The sequence below is a fragment of the Lipotes vexillifer genome, unplaced genomic scaffold, assembly GCF_000442215.2.
Source record: "Lipotes vexillifer unplaced genomic scaffold, Lipotes_vexillifer_v1.1 scaffold76, whole genome shotgun sequence".
In the NCBI taxonomy this organism is placed as follows: Eukaryota; Metazoa; Chordata; class Mammalia; order Artiodactyla; family Lipotidae; genus Lipotes; species Lipotes vexillifer.
The window spans coordinates 2,368,761-2,387,655 of NW_006773751.1; the positions used below are offsets into that span (position 1 = coordinate 2,368,761).

An 18,895-nucleotide genomic window follows, 5' to 3' on the forward strand; every position below is an offset into this window, starting at 1 on the left:
GCTGGGCCTGTGTGTCCGGAGCCTGTGCTCCGCAACGGGAGAGGCCACAACAGTGAGATGCCCGCGTATCGCAAAAAAAAAAAAAAAAAAAAAAAAAAAAAAAAAAAAGAATAGGAACTGAGTACTCATAATACTGTAAGGTAGTGATAGTTACTGTACTTTGCTGGTGACGTATAAAGAGGTTTCGCATCAGAGTGAAGGTCACTACTGATATTTCAGGTTATAATTCAGTCATTTTTCTCAACTGTAAGGAGGGCTCTATTGTAGCCCTCCTCAAAAACAGTTCTGTGTGTTGTCATTATAAGGTATGTGAGTATATAGGCAAGAAAAAGGAATCAAAAATACTAATTTCAGTATTACATTAAGAAGGGTACTTTGCCTTCATACATGATTATCATCACATACCTGATATATGGTCAGCTCTCAGAACTAACATCATGGGGTAGAGTTCATAAAATTGAGCAAGGGAGAAAATTTAGAAAGCTTTGTAGCTTTTCAGCTTCGGTCTTTTTAAGTATGACTTTACTTGGCTTAAAATATTGCAGATTATTCTAAAATACTCTACTTCATAGTTATGAATAATGAATTTTAAAGTATAAGTGTATTCTTAAAATTCTCATGACGATTGATCCACTGTTTTGGATTATATGAGCCATATTAATCTATATTTCTGTACTGTAGGAGAGTTGATAATTACTTACACGTAATGGTGGCCACTTCTAGACTTCTAGAACTACTCTCCGTTATTTTAACGCAGACCTAGGAGTGGAAGTTTAATGGAAACTGTGCTGGGGCAACTGGAAAGTACCTACTAAAGCAGAGTCTGTCTTGAGTCGTGCGTGACTAAGATTCATCTCTAAGTTGTAGGAGAAGGTAGCCCAGGCAAACAGGCATGCAAGAAAGAATTCCATGACATCTAAAGTGTATGTGGCAATCAGCAGAATACAGATATCTGTAAAAGTGAGTTGAGCCATACCCCTTCTATCTCTTCAGTCTCCTCTGGCAGCCCTTGAGTCTCCATGGAAGCTTGGGAACACAGCTTGAAAACTCTTGTTATAGAGGAAAAATAATAGCTTTGGAGCCAGCTGACCTAGGTTTGTCTTCTGATTCTGGCACTATTAAATGACCTTGGGCATTTTAACCTTTCTGTATCCAGTTTCTTCATCTGTGAAACAGGTTATGTAATAATACCTACCTCATACTGTTGTAAGGTTTAAATGTGATAATATGTCAATCATATGGCATGTAGTACGTCTTTAGGACTAGGAAGGGTATAAGAGAATGAGGCAGAAGTTAGAACTAGGGATAAGGTAGAGTCTTAGTTTTAGAACAGGGATTAAAGCCAATTGTTAGAACTTGATGCTGAATTGTTAAAAACTTCTTAAATCCTTCCTGGTGAAGGACAAGATTAATCTTGGGACTGAGGTCGATCCTGTAATTATGTATGTCAGATGGTCTTAGATGTAAAGATTAAGAGGCCTGGTGGGATGAATGGCCCAAGGCAAATCCTTGTCACATTTTTTAGGCCCATTTTTAATCATAATTGTGGTAGATGTAGTTGCTACATGATTTATTATATCACTTGAGACTTTCACAACACCAAAATAAGCAATTTGAGAAGAGTTGAAGAATATGTGCAAATTTACCCAGGTCATATGTGCTAGAGTCACAATTCAAATGTAGAATTAGGATGCCTTATAGTATGTTTACGATATATATATATATATATATTTTTTTTTTTTACTAGTCGTGTGTTCTTGGGTAAGATTCTTAACATCTCTATATCTCAGTTTCCTTATCTGTAAAATAGAAGGACTATTAATGGTCCATACATCATAAGATTGAGGTTTCCAAGATAGAGTAGGTTGGATGAGGTCCTACTGCTCTCCCAGCTCTGATTTTGTTGTCATGGGTAGCTTTTCTTTGTCCTATCTCTTCTCAACTGGATATGACAAAATGTATAGAAGGCTGTGGTTGAAGTGTGCCTCTGTAACATAAGTTCATTGTGTGTGGGCTCAGAGTTACCATTACAGGCCTTTCCTTTTTTTTTTTTCTTTTGAATTTTATTTATTTTTTTATACAGCAGGTTCTTATTAGTTATCCATTTTATACATATTAGTGTATATATGTCAACCCAATCTGCCAATTCATCATACCACAGGCCTTTTCTTTTGATTCTTACTTTTCCTCACAGAAGCTAATATATTTTATTTGATTACTCATTTAAAAAATATATTAATATCAATCATATAGAAAAGTGCAGGAAATAACATTCACCTGTGTACCCAGGTCTAAAATACATTAACTTAGGAAAGATATCCCATGCTCTTGGATTGGAAAAATTAATATTGTTAACATGGCCATACTACCCAAAGCAATCTACAGATTTAATGCGATCCCTACCAAATTACCCATGACATTTTTCACAGAAATAGAACAAATAATCCTAAAATTTATATGTAACCATAAAAGACCCAGAATTGCCAAAGCAATCCTGAGGAAAAAGGGAAAAGCAGAAGGCATAACCCTCCCAGACTTCAGATGATACTACAAAGCTACAGTAATCAAAATGGCATGACATTGGCACGAAAACATATATGGATCAATGGAACAGAAGAGAGAGCCCAGAAACAAACCCACACACCTATGGTCAATCTTCAACAAAGGAGGCAAGAATATACAATGGGAAAAAGACAGTCTCTTCAGCAAGTGGTGTTGGAAAAGTTGGACAGCCACATGTAAATCAACGAAGTTAGGACACACCCTCATACCATACAGAAAAATAAACTCAAAATGGCTTAAAGACTTAAACATAAGACATGACACCATAAAACTCCTTGAAGAGAACATAAGCAAAACATTCTGACATAAATCATACCAGTGTTTTCTTAGGTCAGTCTCCCAAGGCAATAGAAATTAAAACAAAAATAAACAAATGGGACCTAATTAAACCTACAAGCTTTTGCACAGCAAAAGAAACCATAAACAAAACGAAAAGACAACCTACAGACTGGGAGAAAATATTTGCAAATGATGCGACTGACAAGGGCTTAATTTGAAGAATATACAAACAGCTCATACAACTCAACAACAAAAAAACAACTCAATTGAAAAATGGGCAGAAGACCTAAATAGGCATTTCTCCAAAGAAGACATGTAGATGGCCAAGAAGCACATGAAAAGCTGCTCAACATCACTAATTATTCAACAAATGCAAATCAAAACTACAATGAGGCACCACCTTACACCAGTCAGAATGGCCATCATTAAAAAGTGTACAAATTTTAAATGCTGGAGAGGGTGTGAAGAAAAGGGAACCCTCCTACATTGTTGGTGGGAACGTAAGTTGGTGCAGCCACTATGGAAAACAGTATGGAGGTTCATCAGAAAACCGAAAAAGAATTACCATATGGTCCAGCAGTCCCACTCCAGGGCATATACCCAGACAAGACTATAATTCAAAAAGATAGGGAATTCCCTGGTGGTCCAGTGGTTAGGACTCCATGCTTTCACTGCCGAGGGCCCAGGTTCAATCCCTGGTTCGGGAACTGAGATCCTGCAAGGTGCATGGCATTGCAAAAACAAAAAACAAAAAGATACATGCATCCCTATGTTCATAGCAGCACTGTTCACAGTAGCCAAGACATGGAAACAACCTAAATGTCCATTGACAGATGGATAAAGAAGGTGTACTTATATACAATAGAATACTGCTCAGCCATAAAAAAGAATGAAATAATACCATTTGCAGCAACATGGATGGAACTAAGTGAAGTAAGTCAGAAAAAAAAAGACAAATACCATATAATATCACTTATACGTGGAATCTAAAATATGACACAAATGAACTTATGTACGAAACAAAGACTCACAGACATAGAGAACAGACTTGTGGTTGCCAGGGGGGAGGGAAGGTGGAGTGAGGGGTGGAGTGGAAGTTTGGGGTTAGCAGATGCAAACTATTATATACAGAATGGATAAACAAGGTCCTACTGTATAATACAGGGGACTATATTCAATATCCTGTGATAAACTATAATGGAAGAGAATATAAAAAAGAATATATACATGTATAACAAATCACTTTGCTGTACAGAAATTAACACAATTGTAAATCAACTATACTTCAATTTGAAAAAATAGGTAAAATATGCTAACATTTTGCCACATATACCTTTTTTTTCTTTTTTTAGAGGCTTTATGGGTACAGTTGAAACCAATTCTTGTTCTCATCCTATTCCTGTCCTTTCCTCCATAGAAGCAAGCATATATCCTTTCTGTTCATGTGTTTATTTAAACAATGTACAGAGCAATAAAAAAGTTGAACACTTTCAAAATTTTATTACTCAGTAACATTCATATATAAACATGTATTATGCATCAATCTGTAGAGATAACCTTACAACATTTAATTTTATGTGTTGGAGTCTGCTAAACTTGGTTGTATTACTGCAGTGCAAAGGTCATTCCATATACCAGATAATGAACACCTACCAGGCTGACAAGACATTACCACTGCTACATTGAGATGGAGCAGAAAAGGTGCATCTTAAAGACAGAGCACAGGGCAGCCACAACAGAAGAGGCACTGAGGCAAATTTGTGTCCCTCTTCAGGGAGGTCCCAGGATATCAAAATTAAGGAAGGCATCCCTCAGCCTACTATCTGTTGATTTTCTCCAGTTATGGAGATTGCAGCCTTACTACTTTAACCTGGTTCACGCCCTCATGGAGACAGTTAAAGCAAAACAGTAAGTTTTGCTGCAGATTTCAGGGTCACAGGAAAGTGGAGATAGCTACCAGTGATAAGGCTAAGTTTTCTTTAAGTGGAAAAATGAATCATAACCTCCGTAAATGGGGCACTGAAAACCAACATTTCACAATTGAACTTGAAAGGGATTCACGTCATCAGTTCCTTTTTGCAAAAGATACCATCAAAGGTATTTTTTTGGGACATTCTTATGGAGTGGTTTTTCCTACAGCTGCAGAAAGTCTCCAACATGCCCATTTTCCATCAGCCTGAGGCTCTGCCTCACTTCCATTACACAGTCCAGAGATTCCTAATGTATACATTTCCTGGTATTGGTTGGACACGGTTGAAAAGATTGACCTGCCTCTGGAGTAGTGGCCGCCAGATCTCCCAGATACCCCACCATGTGACTTTTTGTGAGGATGTGTCAAGAACCTTTGTGTTTGTACCACTTCTTTCTTGTAGCCTTGAGGGACTACGTTTTGGCTATGAACAACGTTACAAAGGGTCTGAGTGAAATAGGCTATAGGAATGATGTGTGCCTTGTGACAAGAAAGGTGTATATTGAACATTTGTAAGATTATTGAAATATCTCTCATGATTTCTTTGCAGACTGCTTATTGACCACAACCCCGTTTCCAAGTAATACGTTTTTTAAAGCATTCAGTTGTTATTTGAAAAAAAGTTCTTTGAGGATATTCTACATGCAATAAAATGTACAGATTTTAAGTTTGATGACAAACACTACCTCAATAAAAATACGAAGCACTTTCATTACTCCAGAAAGTTTTCTCATGCCCTTTTCCAGTCAGTAGTCCTTCCCCTAGGAACCTCTGATCTGTTTTCCATCACTGTAGACCATTGGCAGTTCTAGAACTTCATATAAATGGAATCATTTGGAATATAATGTGTGTGGCTTTTTTTGCTCATCACATTTTTTAGATTCATCCATGTTATGTTATGTATCAGTAGTTGGTTCATTTTTTTTCATTCATTCAATTTGTTTTAACATCTTTATTGGAGTATAATTGCTTTACAATGGTGTGTTAGTTTCTGCCTTATAACAAAGTGAATCAGTTATACATAGACATATATCCCCACATCTCTTCCCTCTTGCATCTCCCTCCCTCCCACCCTCACTATCCTACCCTTCTAGATGGTCACAAAGCACTGAGCTGATCTCCCTGTGCTATGCGGCTGCTTCCCACTAGCTATCTGTTTTACATTTGGTAGTGTATATACGTCCATGCCACTCTCACTTTGTCCCAGCTTACCATTCCCCCTCCCCGTATCCTCAAGTCCATTCTCTAGTAGGTCTGTGTCTTTATTCCCGTCTTGCCCCTAGGTTCTTCATGAACATTTTTTTTTCTTTAGATTCCATATATATGTGTTAGCATATGGTATCCTTCTCTTTCTGACTTACTTCAGTCTGTATGACAGACTCTAGGTCCATCTACCTCACTACAAATAATTCAATTTTGTTTCTTTTTATGGCTGAGCAATAATCCATTGTATATATGTGCCACATCTTCTTTATCCATTCATCTGTTGATGGACACTTAGGTTGCTTCCATGCCTGGCTATTGTATACAGAGCTGCAATGAACATTGTGGTACATGACTCTTTTTGAGTTATGGTTTTCTCAGGGTATAATACCTAGTAGTGGGATTGCTGGGTCATATGGTAGTTCTATTTGTAGTTTTTTAAGGAACCTCCATACTGTTCTCCATAGTGGCTGAACCAATTCACATTCCCACCAGCAGTGCAAGAGTGTTCCCTTTTCTCCACACCCTCTCCAGCATTTATTGTTTCTAGATTTTTTGATGATGGCCATTCTGACTGGTGTGAGATGATATCTCATTGTAGTTTTGATTTGCATTTCTCTAATGATTAATGATGTTGAGCATTCTTTCATGTGTTTGTTGGCAGTCTGTATATCTTCTTTGGAGAAATGTCTATTTAGGTCTTCTGCCCATTTTTGGATTGGGTTGTTTATTTTTTTGTTATTGAGCTGCATGAGCTGCCTGTAAATTTTAGAGATTAATCCTTTGTCAGTTGATTCATTTGCAAATATTTTCTCCCATTCTGAGGGCTGTCTTTTGGTCTTGTTTATGGTTTCCTTTGCTGTGCAAAAGCTTTGAAGTTTCATTAGGTCCCATTTGTTTATTTTTGTTTTTATCTCCATTACTCTAGGAGATGGGTCAAGAAGGATCTTGCTGTGATTTATGTCATAGAGTGTTCTGCCTATGTTTTCCTCTAAGAGTTTGATAGTTTCTGGCCTTACATTTAGGTCTTTAATCCATTTTGAGCTTATTTTTGTGTATGGTGTTAGGGAGTGATCTAATCTCATACTTTTACATGTACCTGTCCAGTTTTCCCAGCACCACTTATTGAAGAGGCTGTCCTTTCTCCACTGTATATTCCTGCCACCTTTATCAAAGATAAGGTGACCATATGTGCATGGGTTTATCTCTGGGCTTTCTATCCTATTCCATTGATCTATCTTTCTGTTTTTGTGCCAGTACCATACTGTCTTGATTACTGTAGCTTTGTAGTATAGTCTGAAGTCAGGCAGCCTGATTCCTCCAGCTCCATTTTTTGTTCTCAAGATTGCTTTGGCTATTCGGGGTCTTTTGTGTTTCCATACAAATTGTGAAATTTTTTGTTCTAGTTCTGTGAAAAATGCCAGTGGTAGTTTGATAGGGATTGCATTGAATCTATAGATTGCTTTGGGTAGTAGAGTCATTTTCACAATGTTGATTCTTCCAATCCAAGAACATGGTATATCTCTCCATCTGTTTGTATCATCTTTAATTTCTTTCATCAGTGTCTTATAATTTTCTGCATACAGGTCTTTTGTCTCCTTAGGTAGGTTTATTCCTAGATATTTTATTCTTTTTGTTGCAATGGTAAATGGGAGTGTTTTCTTGATTTCACTTTCAGATTTTTCATCATTATATAGGAATGCAAGAGATTTCTGTGTATTAATTTTGTATCCTGCTACTTTACCAAATTCATTGATTAGCTCTAGTAGTTTTCTGGTAGCATCTTTAGGATTCTCTATGTATAGTATGTCATCTGCGAACAGTGACAGTTTTACTTCTTTTCCAATTTGGATCCCTTTTATTTCTTTTTATTCTCTGATTGCTTTGGCTAAAACTTCCAAAACTATGTTGAATAATAGTGGTGAGAGTGGGCAGTCTTGTCTTGTTCCTGATCGTAGTGGAAATGGTTTCAGTTTTTCACCATTGAGGACGATGTTGGCTGTGGGTTTGTCATATATGGCCTTTATTATGTTGAGGCAATTTCCCTCTATGTCTACTTTCTGGAGGGTTTTTATCATAAATGGGTGTTGAATTTTGTCGAAAGCTTTCTCTGCATCGATTGAGATGATCATATTGTTTTTCTCCTTCAATTGGTTAATATGGTGTATCACATTGATTGATTTGTGTATCTTGAAGAATCCTTGCATTCCTGGGATAAACCCCACCTGATCATGGTGTATGATCCTTTTAAGCTGCTGTTGGATTCTGTTTGCTAGTATTTTGTTGAGGATTTTTGAATCTATGTTCATCAGTGATATTGGCCTGTAGTTTTCTTCCTTTGTGACATCTTTGTCTGGTTTTGGTATCAGGGTGATGGTGGCCTCATAGAATGAGTTTGGGAGTGTTCCTCCCTCTGCTATATTTTGGAAGAGTTTGAGAAGGATAGATGTTAGCTCTTCTCTAAATGTTTGATAGAATTTGCCTGTGAAGCCATCTGGTCCTGGGCTTTTGTTTGTTAGAAGATTTTTAATCACAGTTTCAATTTCAGTGCTTCTGATTGGTCTGTTCATATTTTCTATTTCTTCCTGGTTCAGTGTCGGAAGGTTGTGCATTTCTAAGAAATTGTCCATTTCTTCCAGGTTGTCCATTTTATTAGCATATAGTTGCTTGTTCAATTATTTTTGAATCACTCTATATATTATTTTGTCTCTTAAATTTTATATAAATGCATTAATATTGTACCTTTATAAATTTTTGATATCTAACTCATTAATTTATATACAATATTATGTTTTAAGAATATACTACAGTGGGCTTCCCTGGTGGCGCAGTGGTTGAGAGTCCGCCTGCTGATGCAGGGGACACAGGTTCGTGCCCTGGTCCGGGAAGATCCCACATGCCGCGGAGCAGCTGGACCTGTGAGCCATGGCCGCTGAGCCTGTGCATCCAGAGCCTGTGCTCCGCAACAGGAGAGGCCACAACAGTGAGAGGCCCACGTACCACAAAAAAACAAAAAAACAAAAAAAAACAAAGAATATACTACAATTTAAAAATTCCACTTCCTTATTTATGGACATTTAAGATTTTCTCATTTTTCCTCATTTTAAACAATGCTGCTACAAACATCATTGGGCACTTGAGGAAAAGTTTCTCTAAGGTATATGTCTAAAAGAATTGCCGATTTATAGAATGTGTGTGTGTCTTAACTAGGTATTGCCATATTGCTCTCCAAAGCTGTAACAGTTTACTTCATTGCCAGTAAAGATCTCTGTATCTCCAAATCCTCACCAACACTTGGTATTGCCTGATTTAAAAATTTTTGCCAATCTGGTGGTTGTGAAATGGTATCTCATCATTAATTCATTTTGCATTTCCCTAAGTTTCTTACCAATTCAGTAGACTTTTAGATGTCCTCTTTATTTAACTGCTTGTTCATCTCTTTTGCCCACTGCTTTTAAAATAGCATTATTTGCAGTAGTCTTTATGTATTCTAGATATTAATCTCTTAATGATTATATTCAGTGGATTTATCTTTTAACCATGATTTTGATGATTTGTCTAGAGATTAACATTTTTAATGTCATCACATTTGTCAAAGTTCCCCTTATGGTTTGTATATTTTATATCTTGATCAAGAAAACCTTGAGATTATAAAGGTATTCCATGCTTTCATCCAAAAATTTCAAAGTTTTGCTCTTTACGTTTAGGTCTCTTATCTGCAGTTGATTTTTGTGGAGGTAGAAATCTAATTTTTTTCCCATTTGAAAAGCCATTTGTCCCAAAACTATTTATTCACTAATCCATTCTTTTTCTTTTGTCACTCAATTTCCTTTATTTATGTATGCATATATTTCTTGTCTCTCTATTCTGTGTAATCTGTCTCTTCTTACACCAATGCCCTATTGTTTTTAACGTCTTGATATATCTGGTAAAAATATCCCCACTTCTTCTTCAAAATTCTTTTTTCTTCCTTCAGAATTATCTTGACTCTTCTTAATCCTTTACTGCTCTTTGTGAATTTTGGGGTCAGCTTGTTCATTCCATAAGAAACATATAACAATAAAAAATTGTCTCGAGATTTTGTTTCAAATTGCAATGAATTTATAGATTAATTTGGAAAGAAGTGGCATTAAATGGCTTTGAGTCTTACTGTCTATATGTATTTCTCTACTTAGGTCCTTTTTATGTCCTTCAGTAAAGTTTTTTACTTTTCTCCCTAAAAGTTCTTTTCTTAAAACAGTTTATTGAGGTATAACTTACATACCATAAACTTCACCCTACTCTAAAATTCTTGCATATGTGTTGTTAGATTTATTATTAGGTACCTTTTAGTTTTTATCATGAGGTACCTTACAGTTATTGTGAATAGCATCTTCGCTTTCTAAAATTTTTGTAACCGGACTTTATTTTTAAAGGATTGGGGACTTTTTATGTTCTATCACGAAATAGGTTAGGAGGTAACCCTCATTGCAACATATGATGGTAACGAAAAGATCTATAAGCCCAGTCCCAGGAGTCTGAAGCAGATAAAAGGGTGACAAGGAACCCTCCAAATCTGAGACTTGTTTCTAAGTGTTCACACCAGCAGAAAGGAGGCCTGTTTTTAATCCCTCCCTTCACATTCAGTTTATAGTTGACACCACTCTATTCGTACATTCAAGCATTCATTCACTTATCCATATTCTTTTAAATTAAAATATGGGGTTCTTGCTGTATACTAAGATCTGTGCTAGGCATTTGGGATTAAATTTTTTAACTTGTAAAATTAGATTTTACAAGAGTGTTGTGAGAAGGACACAAAAAAGGCTAGTTGGCTAACTTCTCAACTAGGCTATCCAAAAAATGTAGCACTTTACAAAGCTCTTTCACATATATTTTTATATTTAGTCATCATAGCAATCCTTAAACATTTTTATAGATAGTGAAGGTTAAGTAACTTTGAGTGGTATGGTTTTTGACAAAAAAATAAGATTTAACTATAAAATGACATGATTAAGTTTTTATTGCTTATAAATTGCCTCTGATTTTTATTCCTTTTGTATACAGCTCAATCATTTTTTTGTTTTGTTTTGTTTTGGGGTTTTCTTTTTTTTACAGAAACATTTAATTAAAGACTATAGAGTAAACATAATGTCTTAAGATCATAATCATTTATATTTAGTCTTCTTTGAGCACTGTATAGAAGGGCATTGTATAAAGAGATACCTGTCTCCATATTTTACAAAAGAATACTGTGTGAAAACCACTAAGAAGGCAGTGACTAAACTCCAAATGTGTATTTCCTCCTCCTAACACCAAGACAGCCATCTTAGTTTGTAGGTAGCCCGTGTGCATTGTTACTTGTTAATGATAAATGAAAGCTTCTGATAGGCAAACTGAGAAATTTACATGGGATAGAAATTGAAGACATAAAGGAAATCTGCAGTGATTAACTCAATAGTGACTTAAATTTTTACTCTTAGAATTACTTTTCATTTCAATTTTTACTCTTAGAATTACTTTTCATTTCAGTTTCAAAGATGTTCTCTTCACGATTCTGGTCACTTGGTCTTACTTTTTACATCCTTCCAGACACATTGGAATGTATTAGAAGGTTATGGCATCTATACAAGGTTAATAATCTGAAGCTTTTCTTCAGTTTGTAGTCTAGGATTTGGAATATGATCCTCATGAAAGCCAGAAAACACTTTCTCTTCACTAGAAAAGTTTCAGAGAGGAAATATTACTCAAACTAAACAGATTTAGTAAATAAAGCTGAAATTGGCATTTCTCCCATGTATGAATAAAAAAGTCATTTAATTTTTTTCATTTTATTTTAGTCACTGTATATATGCCTTGTTTCCTGGGTCCACGGGAAGCATGAGCCTGTTGGGACTTGGGACAAGAAGAAAACAAGACATCTGCACAAGGAAAACCAGACACTAACAAAAAGTATCCCAAAGTCTGAAGAGATAAAACGCAAACATGACCGACAGAGGACTTAGGGATCCTCCAGAGGGTAAGACTAGTTTGTACAACACTAGGTTTGTGCTGTAGGAAACTAGGGCTGTGCTAGAGAGAAAGTCTCTGGTGACTAAAACTGAAGTTTGGAAGTAAAAAAGAAATTAACTTAATTGCTTAATTTGTTATGATTCTTATTCTTTGATACTTACTGAATTTTACCATAATACCAGACCCTAATTATGAAAAAGAGTTATATTTTAGAGACTCGCATAGTAGGAACCTATAGTATTGGAATAATTACAATGCATCTTAAAAAAAGATGGTAGACAGATCTTTAGATCTTTAGATTTTTTACATTTTAAAAAATCAAGTAAGCTATATGCTATATATATTTAGAGGGGGATCTTTCAATTATAAGGGAAGATGAAATTTAAATTCTTCATCCTACTTACGTGTATGTGTCTATATATATGATATAAAATAGGCAAAATATGAAGTAGGTTTTTCAGAAGAGAAGGGTATATTTAAATATTTTATTAAGGATATTTTTAAATACATGAAAGTAGAACAGTATAATGAAGTCCCATGTACTCAAAATCTAACTTCAACTTTTACCTACATAATGGTACTCTTGTTGCCTGCCTTGGAATATTTAAATGCAAACCCGAGACATTATATCATTTTATTTGTCAATACTTTAGTTTACATCTCTTAAAGATAGATTTAAAAAATTTAAAAAAGAACCAAAATAGCATTATCACACCTAAAAAATAAATTGTTATTCCATGCTGTCATCATATGTACAGCCAGTATTCACATTTCTCCCATTGTCTCATAATTTTTTTTTCTTCACTGTTGGGTTTTTTAATTCTTTTTTCTTTACATTTGGGCCACATACTGCATTTGATTGATAACCTCTTTTTGGTTGCTCTTTTTTTTTTTAAGCTTTATTATGGAAAATTTCAAACATATATAAAAGTAGAGAGAGGAAATGAATCTCATGTACCCATCAAACAGCTTCATCTGCTGTCAACATATGGCTAATGTGGTTCCATTTATACTCCCTTACTTCTCCTTACCCCCATATCATTGAATTGAAGCAAATTCTAGGTGTCACAAACTTTAGCCATAAATACTTGAACACTTATCTCTAAATGATAAGGATTTCTTTGTAAACACACTATCACAATACCTTTATCATAACTAGAAGATGAAGAATAATTCCTGAGTCTCATCCAGTATCTGGTGTTCAAATTTTTCTGATTATATCATAAATATTTCTTTAACAACTGGTTTGCAGGACAGTGAATCTAAACAGTGTGGTCCACACATTGTTTATGTATTCAAGTATCTCTTTATCAGTAGGCTACTCCTCCTTTTTTTTTTCTTGCCATTTATTTTTATTTCCTGCTGTTATTAAATAAACAAAGTCTTTTGTCCCTTAGAATTTCCCTCATTGTGGGTTTTGCTGATTACATTCCTGAGGCATAATTTAATGTATCCCTCTATCCCTGTGTTTCTTGGAAACTGGTAGTTAGCTCTAGAAGCTCGATCAGATTCAGATTCAGTTTGGCAAGAATACTTCATAAGTGGTATGGTGTACTTCCTATTGCATTGAATTCGGGAGGTTAGTAATGTCTGGTTTTCCTTCTTTTTGTGGTGTTAAGATTGATCAGTGGGTTCAGCAGTTGTCAGTCTCATTCATCTCGTTCATAAAATTCCTCATTATCCTTTTGCATAATGGTTTTAGTGGCTATTGATGATTATTGCCTAGGTCTGTTATTTCATTAGGGAAGAGGATGTATTTAATACTACCAAAAATTGGTTTGTCGTTCAAAATAGTTATACATTCATATTATTTGTTAGATTAACATGATAGTGAATTTGTTTAATCAGTCACCTTTAGTGAAAATCAAGAGAAATAATGTTTAGGAAGAGTGCCTCATAAGCCATAAAAATCTAAATAAATATTTTTATTAATCAGGGACCTTGTTAAAATACAAAAATATAGGGAAATTTTTTTAATAAAAATTATAAATTTTTATCTCAATAGACCCTCAAAAGGATTTGGAAAATGACCCATCAATAAATTGTCAGGCACAGGAGACTACAGTCACAGCAAGTACCACTGAAGAAGCACAGACCCCACACCCTGCCTCTGGTCTTAACAAAGACCACCAAGAGGTAGAATCAGTTGGTCCAGGAAGTACAGACACAGATGATCAATCAGAAAGTCCAGATGAAACAGATTATAGGAAATACCCAAAGGAAACAGAAGGTGAGAACAGCCAGAGTTTCCAGGGTGGAGAACAAGGGCATCAGCTCCCTTCAGAAAGTCTGGGTGAAGACCTCTTGGATCCAGAACCCAACTGTTCTCCAAGTGACAAGGTGGGAAGAACAGACGCACACTTAGTGAGCAGCTCTGCAGCCCTCCCCGAGCATGTGAGCGACAGACCCGGAGCTTTGCAGGAGCCACCTGTCCTTGACGCACACTTGGTGAGCAGCTCTGCAGCCCTCCCCGAGCATGTGAGCGACAGACCCGGAGCTTTGCAGGAGCCACCTGTCCTTGACGCACACTTGGTGAGCAGCTCTGCAGCCCTCCCCGAGCATGTGAGCGACAGACCCGGAGCTTTGCAGGAGCCACCTGTCCTTGACGCACACTTGGTGAGCAGCTCTGCAGCCCTCCCCGAGCATGTGAGCGACAGACCCGGAGCTTTGCAGGAGCCACCTGTCCTTGACCCTCAGGATACCCAGAGTCCTGGGCATTCCAGTGCACAGCTGGAGAGCCAGGACACACTGAGGAAACGACTGCTGGCACCAGGTGAGAGAACCCCTGAGCTTGTCCTGTTTTGTACTATTCTTTTCAGAGAACTTCTCTTTCCTTCATAGGATTAAGGCCTTTGCACCTTGCCCAAAGTCACATAAAGAGATATAACTGACTTGAGATTAGAATGAGGTTTCTCATCTCCTAAACTAGCTCATTCCACTACATTAAGTTGCTTCCCACACGTAAGCTGCATTTTTTAACAGTTTTTATTTATTTACTGTCTGTATTAATCCAGTATGATTTTTTTTAAAGGCATGACTTTTAAAAAATTTACCTCTGGCTTTTTCTTTATTTCTAATGAGCATATCTTCACTTTCACTTTTTAAAATCTTTTACTTTGGGGGAAACTAAATGCTACATAAATCAAGAGATAGGTATATTTAAAAACCAACATCAGTGGTATAGGATCCTTAACTCGGTCATCTTTCAGTTTTATAAGACTTTAAGCAAACTAATTTTTCTATACCTGATTTTCCCCACTTATGTATTAAGGAGAACAGCATCATATCATTCCTTACAAAGATAATAGTTGGAATGTGCAAAGTCTTTACACTGGAACTCAAGAGATATGGATTCTAGTTGTGGCCCTACCACTTCCTAACTTGGGTGAACTTGGGCAAATCTCTCAACTTCCTGGTACTTCAGTTTCCTATTTGCAGACTGAAGAAGTAGGACAAGATGCTATCCAGCTGGTCTCTTCCAGCTTTTTTTACCTTCTGTGATTTTATGGATTTGGTCTGTGTGGATTTGTATTTTATAAGTACTCTGAAAGCTCAGTCTGAAATGCCTATTTGCCAGAGCAAAGAAATGTAAGACATTCTGTTCATCAGGGACTTGACTAAGGGCTAGAATTCCATGTTTCACCATAAGTCAATGTCTGATCTCAAATATATGTTTCATTAGTTAATATTAGAATAGGCTGTAACTTCAGGGAAGGCAAGGGCTATGTCTCTCTCATTTATTGTGTTTCTGTGGCACTTGGCACAGAGAAGTGACTTTATGAATATTTGTTAAATGAATGAATGGATATGATTTGTATGGACCATCAGAATTTCACCGGTTCACTGAGTAGAGGAAGAAAACACTGTTTTAAAAATGCAGTTTATGTGTAGGAAGCAACATAATATAATGGAATGAGCTAATCTAGGAAATGAGGAACCTCATTCTAATCTCAGCTTGGCCATATCTCTTTATGTGACCTTGGGCAAAGCCCTTAACATCCCTGGACCTTTTGTCACAATAGGTAAAGTAGGGGGCTACAGTAGGTGATCATTAGAGATCCTTTCAGTCCTTAAATTCTGTGACATGATATTTTAAAAACCTGTGTTTTGGTGTGATATGACCAAATGAACTATCGTTTGTAGGTGAAGATGACTCTCCTTCTTTATGTTAATAGAGTATGCTATTTGAGTTATTTCTCCAGTAAGGGTTATGGGCAGTAGTCAGCTTTCATTGTTATATGAGGTACCTGGCTGGGGTCAAGCACACATCTAGACTCTAGAGTGACTTAGCTCAGAGTCTACAAAATACTGCCCTCCTTTTCACCCACACATTTTATGATTGGTGTCTCACCCCACACCTACATTTTTATATAGTTCATAAATTTTCTTAACCTTGTATTCCTTGCTTTGTATACCTCATTCACTAAGTTTCAAGCTTGCTTTTGTAAGCTATTTTGCAAAGGTACGCTATTACTGTACAGTAATCTCTCCTGTCTCTAAACTTAATGTCTCTGTTATTTGTATATTAGGGGGTCTTCAGGAGCCTTTTGAGATGTGAACACTGGAATTAGAGCATCATTGCCCTGTGATGTTGAGTCTTGTGTACAATATTTCTTAAATCCCTTCTTAAATCACATGTTAGATAGGTTTGGCTGCAATATTAGGATGCTTGTTTCTTTGTCCTTGATGTAAGAGCCAGTGAAGAATTGTGGATGTAGCAACAGTATCCTTAAGTGAATTTCACAGCATTTCATTTTATTCTAAGTAGAATAAAGGTAATGGTGAGCCTTAAGGAAAAGACAGGAAGTTAGCTTTGTATAAAACAAAATTTTATAAAGTATGGAAATCCTGTCAGGTAATTCTTTGCTTCGGTAAGAGGTATAAAGGTATACACACTCTCATTAGTGTACTGTCTAAAACTAATGTTCCTTTTTTTTTCCCCCCCAGAGGTTGAGAGACATCAAGAAGAAACACAAAAATTGGAAGGAAGCCAAGAGAATGCACCGGATACCATAAGAAAGATTAATAAAAAGGATTTTCTGGGCTATGGTAAGAACAAAACTGGTCTTACTGTAGTGATTCACATTCAGAAATCCTCAGAGAAGTACCTAGAAAACTAGCAGATTTAAATAGTTTTAACATTGTTTTAATTTTCTTTTTAATGTTTGATAGTAATATTAGAATAGAGCAATGGAGTTCTGGGGATTTTTCCCTTAGAGGTGGCAGCCAATATTTTGCCATCCTTAACAAAATGGGAATTCCTATCTGAGGAAGGGCTTTTCATAAACAAGAAACTAAAACTGTTTTTTTTTAATTGAAGTAAAGTTGAGTTACAGTATTGTGTTAGTTTCAGGTGGACAGCAAAGTGATTCAGTTATATATGTATATTTTTTTCAGATTATTTTCCATTATAGGCTATTCTAAGATATATGAATATAGTTCCCTGTTAAAGCTGTCTTTTCAATGAAAAAGAAAGTATTAACTTCTCAAATGGCATTTTTACATTTTGACTGTTTAGGAAAAAATGGCCTGTCTACAGGTAGGTAGTAGATACTTTTGAGACGATAGAAGAATATACTGATAGTTCATTTCTAAATCACGTCGGTAGCTCTAGCAAAAAATATATAAACTTAGATCTCACCTTTTAACAAAGATGTTGTTATCTTCAAATTTATTCTTAAGAAATTAAAGAAAAGGTATTTCCGGTAGATTTCAACAGCTGAAAGTTTAAAGGACTTAGGCAAAAGAAAGTCACCACAGGCCAGTAAAATCTGACAGCGTGTCTGCCTTTTTTCAGTTTACCGCAGGCTTTATTTCTGACTCACGTTCTCTCTGATTTTGTCTTTTATTTTCTCTTTCTCTGATAGCCTCCATCTTTCTTGGCTTCCTGGTTCTGACTCTTGTTTTGCTAAGTTCTGTTAATAGCTATTATTCCTCTCCGGCCCAGCAAGTGCCCAAAAATCCAGCTTTGGAGGCCTTCTTGGTTCATTTCAGCCATTTGAAGGATAAATTTCCAGGCCAGAGTTCCTTTCTGTGGCAGAGAGGACGTAAGTTTCTCCAGAAGCACCTCAATGCTTCACAGCCCACTGAGCCAGCCACCATCATATTTACAGCAGCTCGAGAAGGAAGAGAGACCCTGAAGTGCCTCAGCCACCACGTTGCGGATGCCTACACATCTGCCCAGAAAGTCTCTGCCATTCAGATTGATGGAGCTGGAAAAACCTTTCAGGACAGTGATAAGGTCAAGCATTCAGTTGACATGGAGCTGAGCTCTGGATTTGAGGAGGGCCGGAAGGCTGCCGTGGTCCACCGCTTTGAATCCCTTCCTGCAGGCTCCACCTTGATCTTCTACAAGTATTGTGACCATGAGAACGCTGCCTTTAAAGATGTGGCCCTGGTTCTGACCATCCTACTGGAGGAGGAAACATTAGAAGCAAGCGTCGGCCCAAGGGAAACTGAAGAGAAAGTGCGAGATTTACTTTGGGCAAGGTTTACCAACTCTAACACTCCCAGCTCCTTCAGCCACATGGATTCAGACAAACTGAGTGGACTATGGAGCCGTATTTCCCACCTGGTGCTGCCTGTCCAGCCAGTGAGGAGCATAGAAGAACAGGGCTGCTCTCTATAAGCTAAGCACAGAGTTGGTTATGTTCAGCATGGGTTTATTAAAAAGTCAGTTTAAAAGCCTTCCATTTATACGGAAGGAGGTTGACGAATGTGAGGAAATAGCCTGGAAAGCACAAATGAGCTTATTTGAGAAAAGAAATTTTCATTTTTTACTTTTTGTAAAATCTTTCTAATCTAAGCTTGACAAAGCTAAAAGTTGACCTGACTTTTTTTCCTTGCCTTTCAAGCAAATCAGGTATATATAACTGAGGAATGTTCTTCAGT

The 18,895-nt window shown here is 36.6% G+C and overlaps 1 protein-coding gene across 1 annotated transcript; it reads left to right on the forward strand.

Moving 5' to 3' along the window:
- The first annotated feature begins 11,977 nt into the window (after positions 1 to 11,977).
- Positions 11,978 to 18,632, forward strand: LOC103078986 (torsin-1A-interacting protein 2). Its single transcript, XM_007448535.1, has 5 exons — positions 11,978 to 12,011; positions 14,010 to 14,398; positions 14,648 to 14,777; positions 16,952 to 17,053; positions 17,872 to 18,632. Exons 1-5 carry the CDS (start codon positions 11,978 to 11,980, stop codon positions 18,630 to 18,632), a joined length of 1,416 nt encoding a protein of 471 aa, XP_007448597.1.
- The last annotated feature ends 263 nt before the right edge of the window (positions 18,633 to 18,895 follow it).

Coding starts and splice junctions, on each gene's coding strand:
- LOC103078986 (XM_007448535.1), top strand. CDS start 11,978: ATGACCGACAGAGGACTTAGGGATCCTCCAGAGG. Junction 12,012..14,009: donor ACTTAGGGATCCTCCAGAGG/GTAAGACTAGTT, acceptor TTATCTCAATAG/ACCCTCAAAAGGATTTGGAA. Junction 14,399..14,647: donor CTGCAGCCCTCCCCGAGCAT/GTGAGCGACAGA, acceptor GCCCTCCCCGAG/CATGTGAGCGACAGACCCGG.